Source organism: Mirounga angustirostris, unplaced genomic scaffold (genome assembly GCF_029215605.1).
Source record: "Mirounga angustirostris isolate CCGP_5_RB_7025 unplaced genomic scaffold, mMirAng1.0.hap1 SCAF_17, whole genome shotgun sequence".
NCBI classification, from domain to species: domain Eukaryota; kingdom Metazoa; phylum Chordata; class Mammalia; order Carnivora; family Phocidae; genus Mirounga; species Mirounga angustirostris.
In genome coordinates, this window is record NW_026991725.1 from 55249978 (window position 1) to 55262305 (window position 12328).

Below are 12328 nucleotides of genomic sequence, written 5' to 3' on the forward strand. Positions count from 1 at the left end.
ATGAGCTCCCCACTCAGCAGCCAGTCTGCTTCTCCCTCTCCCTCTGCTCCTCCCCCCACCTTGTACTCTCTCTCAAATAAATACATAAAATCTTTTTAAAAAATCCTATATCTTAGGGTTGCTGGAGTGGGGGGTGGGGTGGGAGGGATGGGGTGACTGGGTGATAGACACTGGGGAGGGTATGTGCTCTGGTAAGCACTGTGAATTGTGCAAGACTATTGAATCTCAGATCTGTACCTCTGAAACAAATAATGCAATATATGTTAAGAAAAAAGAAGAAGAAGAAGAAGAAGAAGAAGAAGAAGAAGAAGAAGAAGAAGAAGAAGAAGGAGAAGGAGAAGGAGAAGGAGAAGGAGAAGGAGAAGGAGAAGGAGAAGAAGAAGAAGAAGAAGGGGAAGAAGAAGGTAGCAGGAGGGGAAGAAGGAAGGGAGGGAAATCGGAGGGGTAGATGAACCATGAGAACCGATGGACTCTGAAAAACAAACTGAGGGTTCTAGAGGGGAGGGGGGTGGGAGGATGGGTTAGCCTGGTGGTGGGTATTGAGGAGGGCACATTCTGCATGGAGCACTGGATGTTATGCACAAACAATGAATCATGGAACACTACATCTAAAACTAATGATGTAATGTATGGGGATTAACATAAGAATAAAATAAATAAATAAATAAATCCTATATCTTATTTAAATAACCATATTTAAAGATTTACAATAGAGAGGCTTTCAAACAGGGAAAGAATCATCTCCAGATGAATTTTTGTCTCTCTGGGCATACTTGGCTTCCTTTGCTTTTCCTTTTTGAAGGCTCCAGATTTCCACAGTGTCCAACACTCACCTGGGCTAGATTTTGAGATAGGGATAGAATGCCGTAGATGTGCACAGAAGTGAGAACAGAGATCTAAGACCCTACATTTTGAAGGTTTGAGGAAGGGAGGGGCTTCTCCTGAGGATTCCAGCTGGAGGTTCTTAGGGTTTCTGTGCCGCCTTCAGGTCAGTTTGCCGGGATGGACCTGGGGTGGGAAATGTAATTCTGGTGCTAAGGAACAACCTGAGAGCAAACATTCTATTAGCAATAATCGCGCCTCGGATAAACCTCATTGGCTACGGTACTGCAGCTGCGCAAAGCTGAGAGCAAACATTCTAAACAATGGAACATACCAGGATAGTACAGGGCCTGAGTTTTCTAGGATATTTTCAGGTTTATTGTTTATAAAATGGTTTTGTAAGACATATCCTTGAGGGAAAGTTGCCAAATAAGTTCTTTGACACCTGACCTTCAATAATCAGGTAGAAAAGCAAGCTCCCTTAAAGCCATTCAAAGGTAAGCCTGAGGTCAACTGGCAGGATACCTGGCGGCTGGAAGCAGGGGTTCTCATTCTTAGGGCCGTGGAAAATGTATTCAATACTGAGTCTGCGTGCATAAACATTTCTCCGGGAAGAGGGTCCTGGGCTGTCATCAGCCTCTCACAGAAGTCAAGGGACCCCAAAATGTGCAGAACCCCTGCCCGACACCATCTCTTCAGGGACCCGGGGGAGTAAACCCAGAAGGGTCGGGAAAGACCCGCAGCTTGGCAGCACGACCTCCGCTTTCAGAGGGCGCGGGGAAAGCCGCGCTCTAGGAGATGCTCCTTTGCCCTGACCGGTTCCCTGGGGTCTATACTGCACAAGGGATGCCCGGTCCCTCCTGCAGGTGGGGGTTCAAGACCTGCTTCCCCGACGCCCGCCTCCCAGTGGGCTCCAGCCCGGGGTGTGGCCGGCTCGAATCTGCTCCCAGGCCCAGCGCGAAGGCTGCAGCGGGTAACGAGCTGTGGTTCCAGCGGCTCGCACCCATTTTCCCCGCCTGGGCCAGTTCCTGGAGGGACTGGCCTCGACCGCGGCGCGCGCGCACTCATTTTCCTGGCGGAGGGAGCGGGCTACGGAGGGCGCTGCGTCCTACAAGACGTGCTGACGTCGCGGAGGGCCGGCAGTCGGCTCGGGAGCGGCCGGCGCGCGTGCGTGCGTTGGGCGCAGCTGCGAGGCGGGGAGGCGCGCGGGGACGGTGGTTGTGCTGGTCCTAGGGCGGCGGCCGTCACCGCAGCAGCACCCCGGGCTGAGGGGGCCGTCGCGGCGGGACGAGCTGGGGATGGGGAGGACCGGGCCCCGCACCTCTCCCGGGCGCGTGTGCGGCTCCGGGGGCGCACAGTGACGGCCGCGGCGCCCCTAGCCGGGCAGCGCTGAGGCCGCTTCGCCAAGGGAGCCTTCGGCCGGCGGCGGGCCGGGCCATGAGGAGCGGCCGGGGCCGGGCCAGGCCTCGCTGACCCCCGGCCCCGCGCGGAGGCCTCCCCCGTTTCCGCTCCGGCCTCTCGGCATGAGCGTCCGCCCGGGCCGGGGGCCGCGGCTGCCCCAGTGCGGCGGCCCGCGGGCGGGCTCCGGGCCGGCGGGCCCGCGGTGCTGAGCCCGGCCCGCGTCGCTGCGCTGCCCGCCCGCCCGCTGTATGCCCCGGGGGCGCGGCCATGGAGGTGGTGGGCGACTTCGAGTACAGCAAGAGGGACCTCGTGGGACACGGGGCCTTCGCCGTGGTCTTCCGGGGGCGGCACCGCCAGGTGAGCCCCGCCGGCCGGGGCGAGGCCGGGGTCTGTGGGCCGCCCTCCCGTCCGCGCGGCGGCGGCCGGACCGGGTGGTCTTGAAACTCGGCGACGCCGCGGGCGCAGAGGCCCCCCGCGTTGGCTCGCCGCCCTGAGGCCTGCCATTGTGCGCGCTGTCAGTGTCGCGGGGTTTGTTTTGGTCGGGCGAGGACTGTTTTGAGGCCGAAGCCGCTAGGCAGCGCTCCACCTACCGACGGGCCGCTCGGCCTCTGATTCCCTCCTCGCAGAGCGCCTGGTGGAACCAGAGCGCGCCTAGGGGCTCGCTCGCCCGCCGGGACGTGCCTTTCCACCTGAGCGTGCCCAGGATCCGAGTCCGAAAGGACCGCACGGTCCCTGCCCAGCCCTGGCCCCGGACGTGGACGCATCTGAGGTTTTTCCGCGCCCTGGGCTGCCAAGGCTTGTCCCTTTTGAGGTCGATAACTGCAGACCCAGCGGAAAACGGGCTGGTTTCCCGTTAGCCCGAGACTTTCTCAAACTCGGGGTGGGGGTGGGGGGTGGGGGGGGGTATCACATTTCCCAGCATTGGTTCCTCAACCCGCGGACGAGCCCCGTACCACCTTGCCTTTCTGGGGTTAGATAGGCGGGTGGGAAAGAGGGTTGGACGCTTCATTTTTCAATCCGAGTAGACACGAATGCTGGTTCAGAAATGTTTCAAAGCTCTTGCTGTTCCGCAAATAGGGTCCCACGAGGCTGTCGAATCTAAAGAATTTGGAAGAGCACCTAGGGAGTGGAAATGATCAAAACGGGTTTGGGTAGTCCTGGTTGTTGGCAAGGGGCCTGTTAAAAGTGGGCTGGTTTTGTTGCTTATCAGAGTAATAAAAACTACTTTATTATGGGAATAACTGGAAACTCGACGAAAAGTGATTAAAACAGGGCCAAATCTCGCCAAGCTATCAAATACCACCTTCCAGTTTATCATCCGCATTTCTCCATAACTTTAAAGTGGTTGTAAACTTTGTCCTTTGTTTCGTTTCATGCTGGTTACTATGTGGTCTTCGTATTTATTATTTTTAGTGGCTGTCTTGTAGGACATGAGCTTGTAATTTATGAAATCATTTTCCTATTGTTGGAGATTCAGATTCTTTTCCATTTCCCCCCCAGTGTTTATGAATTTGCTAAAAACACCTTTGTGCTTATAGATTATGTTTCTATAAAATAATTTCCCGGAGTAACACTGTTTTTCCTTTTCAGAAAACTGATTGGGAGGTAGCTATTAAAAGTATTAATAAAAAGAACTTGTCAAAATCACAAATACTGCTTGGGAAGGAAATTAAGATCTTAAAGGTATGTTTCTTTATGTGATATTTCATACTGGGTTAAAACTTACTTTAAATAAATGCATGATGACATCTTTTGTAATTTTGGTCCCTGGAGCCAAGTTTGAGAATTTTCACCTGTTGCTCTCATTTTTGCATGCTCAGTTTTTTGAGACATTTGAGTACTCGGAAGCTATTTTTAAGAATAGGTGTTTGTGGCTCGTGGGCTTAGAGGGATTCTGTGAAGACTGATTTTAGCTTCTAATTTCTTCTTTTCCTTGGTTATTGTGTTACTGTTTGAGAAGAGGCACACCCTTCTTATCCATTATTTAGCTCTTCTCTTGATCCCTTTCAGGTGACACTTAAGTATTTGGGGGGGACTAGGGGCAGATGGAACCTCTCTTCCTTGTAAATTGAAAACAAATTATTTACCTTGGAAGTGGTCTTTTTAGATCACTCACAAGCAGTGTTACCCAAGTGAGGTCCTTTGGGGAAAAAATGGTTGCTTAGTCAAATGCGTATGGAAAATCCTGTTTACTGCATACTTCTTGGAGAGTCGCAAAGCCCTTTGCTCGGCAAAGAAAAATCTGAAAAATTGCGCAATGAAGAAACTGGCTTAGGTGTATTTAACTCAGTGTTCCCCAAGCTAATGTGAACGTAGAGCTCTCACCTCACACCAGCTTTCATCGAAACTACTTCTCTGTGGAGAGCTCTTTGGTAAGAATTACAGCTCTTTGAGCTAAGAATTATGCTTCGTTTTCTTTCAGGCAAATAACGTGCTCTTTAAAAGCACTTTGGAATTTCATGCCTTTATTGCTGTTAGAACTGTATATTGAATTTGAAAAGACTCCCAGAGAGTCTGTGGTCATACTAACTGTGACATTTATTTTGTAAAAGAGTACTCACCTTGTTAAGAGTCTAAAAAATGATCCTGGTGAAAAAACATTTAGGGCTCAGGTAAAGTTTGATCAGGCACATTTCCTCTTAATTCTTTTGTAGATTGAATTGTTCTAATCTAGTAGTGGAAGTGTAGTATATAGAAAGAGTATATAGTATGTGTGTGGGGGTGTATACTTAAGTTATATTTATTTGCATGTTGAAATATATTTATTAGAGCGATCACAAATATTTTAAATTCTCAATTTCCTTAACAGGAACTTCAGCATGAAAATATTGTAGCACTCTATGATGTTCAGGTACCATATTATTAATATTATTTTTTAATTTGCATATCAGTAAGGAACTCTGCTATTTCATACAAATTTAAGTGAATTGTAATAGAAATAGAAAATTGCCTTATTCTTGTTGGAAAGGTGTATAGTTTGAGTTACATGTTTATTAATAAAAAATTGCTTAAAGTAGGGGCACCTGGGTGGCTCAGTCGGTTAAGCATCTGCCTTTGGCTCAGGTCATGATCCCAGGGTTCTGGGATCGAGCCCCATGTTGGGCTCCCTGCTCAGCAGAGGAGTCTGCTTCTCCCTGTTCCTCTCCCTCTGCCCCTGCTCATGTATTCTCTCGCTCACTCTCTCAAATAAAATCTTTAAAAAAAAATTGTTTAAAGTAGCATAGAGGGGTAGGGGGAAATAATGTGCTGCGTGAGTACAGTTATAGTTATACTAGAGGAGTAGTGTTATTTTAGGTCAAGTAGAGGAATATTGATGCCAGATCTAGCATTTCTTTCTTTTTTTTTTTTTCCTAGCGTTTCTGTCGTAAATGTAGAAAGGACTGTTGTGGGCTATTAAAAAATCAGAGCTTTTTTCTTACTGCAAAAGTAACATTTGCTAATTGGAGATGTATTAGAAAAAAATAAAAACAAAGAAAGCATGCATATTCATCACACTGATACAGCTGTGATTATCACCATGGCATACAGTAGAGTTGAATTTTATTTGGAGGTGGGAAGGCAAGGTTCTGAAGTTCTCTTCTAAGGCAACATTTCTCCTTGGAAGTCCTTTTAAAAAGCCTGATTTTGGAGAAAATTAGTATTTGGCGGGGGGGCAGAGCATGAGAGTAAGTAGTTGGCTTATATTTAGGGGCAATATTGTGTTTTAAATTCTAGAACCACTCTTTTGTCTAGTGTGGTATCCACTGCGTGAGAGCCACAGTGATCTGAGATCTAAGGGAGGGGGCAGCAGACTCAGCTTCTCCTAGATTCTCACTCCAAAGCAGACTAGGGTGCATGATTTATGGTATTTCCTTCTTTTGTTTTTCTTAGTCTGGACAGTTGAATTCCAGTAAAGTAAATGGACATGTTACGTAAGTCTGCTGTATGTGTTTCTAGCTAAAACCTTTTTTTTTTTTTTTAGGATTTTATTTATTTATTTGACAGAGACACAGTGAGAGAGGGAACACAAGCAGGGGGAGTGGGAGAGGGAGAAGCAGACTTCCCACAGAGCAGGGAGCCCAATGCAGGGCGATGAGGGGCTCGATCCCAGGACCCTGGAATCATGATCCGAACCAAAGGTAGACGCTTAATGACTGAGCCACCCAGGCGCCCCGCTAAAATCTTTTCTGTACATACTTCCATTACTCGAATTCATTTATAAGGTTTTGAGTGGCTCCATGTGCCAGGCATTGTTCTAAGGGCTAGGAATAAAGCAGTGAGTAAAACAAAGTCCTTGCTTTCAGTGTGCTTAATTTTAGTGGGGTGAGACAAAATGGACTGTTCTTCTTGTGCTTTTCTTTTTTGTATGTAGTGATTTTTCATGTAGTCATACCATACTACAAAGTATTTAATTCAACCCACATTACAAGATGCTTCATTTTTTTCCATTATAGAAAAGTGCTATGAGGATAATATATAAATTCTGAACATAGCTTGGATTCTTTTCATTCAATTTCTAGCATTGGAATTACGAGGGCAAATAAATAGCACACACAGTTTTAAAGTTTTTGATTGTAGAGTGTCATTGCTCTCCCAAAAAATTGCAATTTAAATTTCATGTGCAGACTATGTGAGTGCTGTGGGGTGTATTTTGTTACCTGTTTAAATGGGTGTAACTCATTCCTTCATCCAAGAAATTCAAAGCAGCATAGAAAGAAAGGGGAAAAAACTTTAAAGTCAAAACTAAACTTATCTCACCATCCCTGGCTGAAATGTTGATTCTCCTCAGAGCTGTTTGTGTAGTTTGTCTTAGTCTCTGGAGACAGAGGGCACCAAGTGGTACAAGTCAGTGCCTGGTACAAAAATTGTTAAATAATATTAACTATTAATTTCCCATTTTTTGAGAAGCACAGAAAACCCTGTCAATTGGCAGAGTAGATTTTGCTTTCAGAAAACAGAAAGTATACTTAGATTTCATTTTATTAGAAAAATATTTTTAAGTACTAGCTTTGGTTGTAGAGTGAGATATTTAGGAGGAACATGTGCTCAAAAACCGGAATTATCAAACAATCAAGAATTTCAAGGTGACTGCATTAAAATGTTTATATTTTGTGCATTGTGTACTACTGGAAATACATAAATTTAAGAGATACCAGTCAAATAAATACACTCTTGAGCATTTGACTAATGAGTAGAGTCTTGATCTAATATTTTAGATTTGCTTCCTTAATTTTAATTGTTTACTGTATGTTTGTAGAGACACTATAGTATTTTATCAATTTGAAATGAACATCATTTTTCCTGGCCATCAGTTTTGGAAATCTGTCTAGTGTATGGATACACTTCTATAAATTGACAACTTTTGACACTGTAAAAAATCAGGTTTCAGTTTAGATGACACCTAAACATACTTTCCCTAATTAAAAAATTAACATATTCTCATAGTTAAAATAATCATTGTGAACATTAATAAATTTAAAAAGAAATAGCAATTTTCAGAGATAACCACTGTTACATTTGTTTTAGAGTTTTCAAAAAAATATATATATACGCAGCTATAATCATTTATATTTAGATTTTTAAGCTTTTCATTGTGAGGGACTTAATAATAGTATTTTTACGTTAGTGCAGCTTGTTTTATTAGACTTAGTATATCTTGGATACCTTTTCATGTCAACGTAGTACTATAGGGCCAAATGATAATTTACTTAAAACCCAATTGTGGCCATTTGGGTTCTTATTTTCCCCTGTTAGAAACAGTGCTGCAGGGAAAGCTGTGTACATATCTTTGCTTATTTGAACGAGTGTCCCTGTAGAAGAAAATCCTTGTCGTGGAATCGTCTGGTTGAAGCTATTAGCATGTTGCCTTGCAGAAGGTTGTACCAATTTATTTTGATATAATGACCTTTTTTTTTTTTCTTAAATCCTTAGTGCATTGACCATCTTCATGTTTTATTTGCCTTTTTGTATTTCTTCTGTAACTTCCCTGTTGGCGTTCTGTGATGTGGTGTTGTGTTCATTGTTCCTACTGATTCCCTTGTAATTAGTATTCCTTGGACCAGTTAATAAGAAAATACAGGAGGATAGTGGTGAACAAAATAGGAATGGTCCTTGCTCTCGTGCAGCTCCCACATATTGGGCAAGAGGATATGAAGCAAATAGCTACTTGTTCTAGTGTGCACAGTGCCGTGAGGGAGAAGAGGATAGTTGAAGACCTTTGAGAGGAAAGCGTATGGGGGTGAGGGGAGTAGGGCTCCCCACTTTGTGGGCTGGGGAAGACTTGGTGAACAAATGGTGTTTAAGCTGACTTGATGGAACAGTGGGAGATGGCCAGGCTTGGGTGGGTGGGAGAAGAGCAGGTAAGCACACCCCAAGCAGAGGAAGTCGTCTGTGTAGAGCAGACAGGAGGGATGAGAGCTTGAGGAGCTGGGAGAAGCCTGGACGGGGGATGGGAGTGCAGGGGTGAGGGGAGGGTGTGGTAGATGATGCTGGCATTGATGTCGGCAGGGGCCACATGCAGTCTTGATTCTGAGGGCAGCTCTATGCCCTTGAAGAGTTTTAAGAGCAGGAGAGTGATATCATGTGTGTTTCTCAAAAGATACCTATCTTTGACCCTACTGGGCATGAGATAAGTATTGTCAGTTAGGAATCCTTCACCTGCATATTTGTCAGTTGTCTGGATAAATAAACACCACCAGGTAATTTTTAGTGTTGTGAGAAAAAAGATGATTCATTTAATAAAATGGTGCTGGCAAAACGGAGATACCTGAGAAAAAATAAAGTTGGATCCCTATTCTCATCATTTTCCACAGTAATTTCCAAATGAATGAAAGGCTTAAGTATATAAAATAAAGAGTCTTAGAATAATATATTTTTTTTAAGATTTTATTTATTTTTTTGAGAGACAGAGAGAGAGAGGGCACAAGTGGGGAGGAGGGGAGAGGGAGGAGGGGAGAAGGAGAAGGAGAAGCAGGCTCCCCACTGAGCAGGGAGCCTGAGGCCAGACTCAATCCCAGGACCCCGAGATCATGACCTGAGCCAAAGGCAGACGCTTAACCAACTGAGCCACCCAGCGCCCTAAGAATCTTAGAATAATATTTAGATGACTATATATAATTCAAGAGTTGGAAAGGTATTTTAAATCAAGAAACTCAGAAGCTATAGAAGTAGGGACATGTAAAATTTTTAAAATCTTGCTTTATGGCAAATAGTACCGTGAACAAATAGAAAGCCATAAAAAGGAACAAACTTGATACCTGCCACAGCATATGAATTTTAAACGTTATGGGTTTTTTGTTTTTTTTTTTTAATTTTTATTTTTTAAAGATTTTATTTATTCATTTGAGACACAGAGATACAGAGAGAGAGAGAGAGCATGAGCAGTGGGAGAGGCAGAGGGAGAGGAAGAAGCAGACTCCCCGCTGAGTCAGGACCCCGATGTGGGACTTGATCCCAGGACCCTGGGATCATGACCTGAGCCGAAGGCAGATGCTTAACCATCTGAGCCACCCAGGCGCCCCGTTATGTTTGTGTTTAAATGCCCCGATTGGGTGGGGGCCCGTGGTGTGGGCCCTGAAAGAATTCACTCAGGGCAGAACAAAGGAGAGAGCAGTTTATTGAACGCGCCCCGAGGGAACAGCGGGCAGGGCAGCAAAGGAGAGACTGTCTTCTTCGGAGGAGGCAGTGGTGGGGACTGTAGTTATAATGCAGAGTGAAGAGGTAGGGGGACATACAGAATTTCCCCCTTTTTGGTAACTGTACCTGGTTGTAAGTAGCTCATTGGTCAGTTAGGGTCTGTGGCCGTTTTTCCACGTGGGTCGCTTAAGGAGCCTGTTTGCATTCAGCTCGATGGTCACTGTGGGCCTTTTGCTTTGCTCAAGTTTCCATCGCTCAAGCCTGTTGCCTAAAAGCGGCCTCTACAGTGTTGAGAATAAGAAGCCAGCCATATACAGCTATTGTATGATTCTGTTTTTTGTGAGTTCCAAGAAGAGGCAGGACTGAGGGAGGGTGGTAGAAGTCAGGGAAGGCGCAGTAGAGGGTGCCTGTGGGAAGGGCAGAGGGGATGAACGAACATTCTGGCATGATGGAAATGATCTGTATTTTGACTGGAAGAGTAGTTAATGGGTCTGTGCATTTGTCACAACACACTGAAATGTACATCTCAGTCTGTGTATGTTAAGGTACGTTATACCATAATAAAATAAAAAAAAAAAAGTACACAACAGATAACAGGCTAATATCTCAAACATATACATCCTCTCACAAATTGGTAAGGAAACGATAACCCAAAGAGACAGTAAGCAAAGGATATAAATTGTTGGTTCTCATAAGAGAGATAAAGAGGCACCTGGGTGGCTCAGTTGTTAAGCGTCTGCCTTCGGCTCAGGTCATGGTCCCAGGGTCCTGGGATCAAGCCCCACGTCGGGCTCTCTGCTCGGCGGGAAGCCTGCTTCTCCCTCTCCCACTCCCCCTGCTTGTGTTCCCTCTCTCGCTGTCTCTCTCTCTGTCAAATAAATAAATAAATAAAATTTAAAAAAAATAAAAATGGCTAATGTATGAAATGATATTCATGAACAAGTAGTCAGGGAAATGTAAATTAAAGTAACAGTGAGATGTCACTTCTCACTCATCCCTTTGGCAAAATTAAAAAGTGCCTCAATTCTTACTGGTGGAATTTGGGAGGAGGTGTAAGATATTCTCATGGATCACTGGTAGAAATGTGAATTGTTAGAACATTTTTGGTATGCTGTCGGACAATATTTTGCTTGTACACCCTGTAAGAATATTCTTAACATTGCAGCCAGAATAATCCTGGTGACGTAAGTCAGGGCTTGTTGGTCCTGTGCTCGGACTCGGACTCCCCATTTTTATCAGAGTAAAAGCCAAAGTCCTTATTTGCACAGCATGACCCTATTATCTCTGACCCGGTCTCCTGTTTCTCTGTGCTTGCTGCTTCTGCTCCATCCACCTGGGCCTCCTGCATGGTCCCCATAGCAGTCCATTCTCAGGGCCCTTTTCTTCCTTTTCCCTAAGACCTTTCTTCCCAGATACACCATATATAGTTATTTCCCTGTCTCTGTGGTATATACAGATATATTCCCAACCTTCTTGAGGTCTTTACTCAAGCATTATGTTTTCAACGAATACGTTTTAGCTTTCTTTAGCCACCCTCGGTGGAATTACAATCCCCTCCCCAGCACTATCTCCCTCCCTTACTTATTTTTCAAAGCACATATCACCCTCTAACATTTTTTGTATACTCAATTCTTTTGTTTGGTGTCTCTCCCTAACTCTTAAAGAACCGAAGCTTAACGAGAATAGGGCATTTAACTGTGCTTGCTTACAGCTGTATCCTCAGTACCTAGAACGGTCTTATATGTAGTGGGCAGTTAAAAAATATTTGAATGAAGAGAAATATCTGTTGCCATTAGAAATACACACCTTGGGGCGCCTGGGTGGCTCAGTCATTAAGCGTCTGCCTTCGGCTCAGGTCATGATCCCAGGGTCCTGGGATCGAGCCCCACATCGGGCTCCCTGCTTCGCAGGAAGCCTGCTTCTCCCTCTCCTAGTCCCCCCTGCTTGTGTTCCCTCTCTTGCTATGTCTCTCTCTGTCAAATAAATAAATAAAATCTTAAAAAAAAAAAAAAAAGAAATACACACCTTTTACTAGGAGAAAGTTATGAAAAGATACATACCAGCTGGAAATACTATTCGGAGGGGTGGAGATAAGCAAAAAGGTGGAAATGAATTGTGTTAAAATGTACAAAAATGCAAATATATGCTCCATTTGCATGTGAGTGTATGTGTAAACAGGTGCATGAAAGCAGAAACCATCATGTCGGTCTTAGATGGTGACATTAAGGTGATTTTTTACTTCTTTCAAATGTTATGTATCTTAAGGTTTTGCAATAAAATTTTCTTTTTTTGTGGGGGAGTATTCACTTTTGCTTGCTTTCTTTCTGCAGTCCTTGGGCAGTCTTCTGGTTATGAATTTGCATTCCAGGTCCTTTAATGCCAATGAGGGAGTATGTACTTCTGAGTATTAGATTTAACCATTATGGTTAGAAAAAGGAATATTCTCCATCATAAATCAGTGAGCATAGACGTTTATTAAAGTATGTAAAAC

General features: G+C 44.6%; 1 protein-coding gene and 1 pseudogene across 5 annotated transcripts in view; one reads left to right on the top strand and one right to left on the bottom strand.

Annotated features, from left to right (window-relative positions):
• Window positions 1-1054: 1054 nt before the first annotated feature.
• On the bottom strand, window positions 1055-1125 carry LOC129046273 (U4 spliceosomal RNA; annotated as a pseudogene).
• An 834-nt stretch (window positions 1126-1959) lies between these two features.
• Window positions 1960-12328, top strand: part of ULK2 (unc-51 like autophagy activating kinase 2) — an 82536-nt gene continuing 72167 nt past the window's right edge. For 2 of the 5 annotated variants that reach the window (XM_064582740.1, XM_064582742.1), the window contains exons 1-3: window positions 1962-2580; window positions 3814-3906; window positions 5033-5074. In XM_064582740.1, the coding sequence (XP_064438810.1) occupies window positions 2491-2580; window positions 3814-3906; window positions 5033-5074 (225 nt within the window). In that variant the 5' untranslated portion in view covers window positions 1962-2490. Of the gene's footprint in view, window positions 2581-3813; window positions 3907-5032; window positions 5075-12328 lie in introns of all 5 variants that reach the window. The other 3 variants (XM_064582743.1, XM_045889768.2, XM_064582741.1) reach the window with 3 other exon arrangements.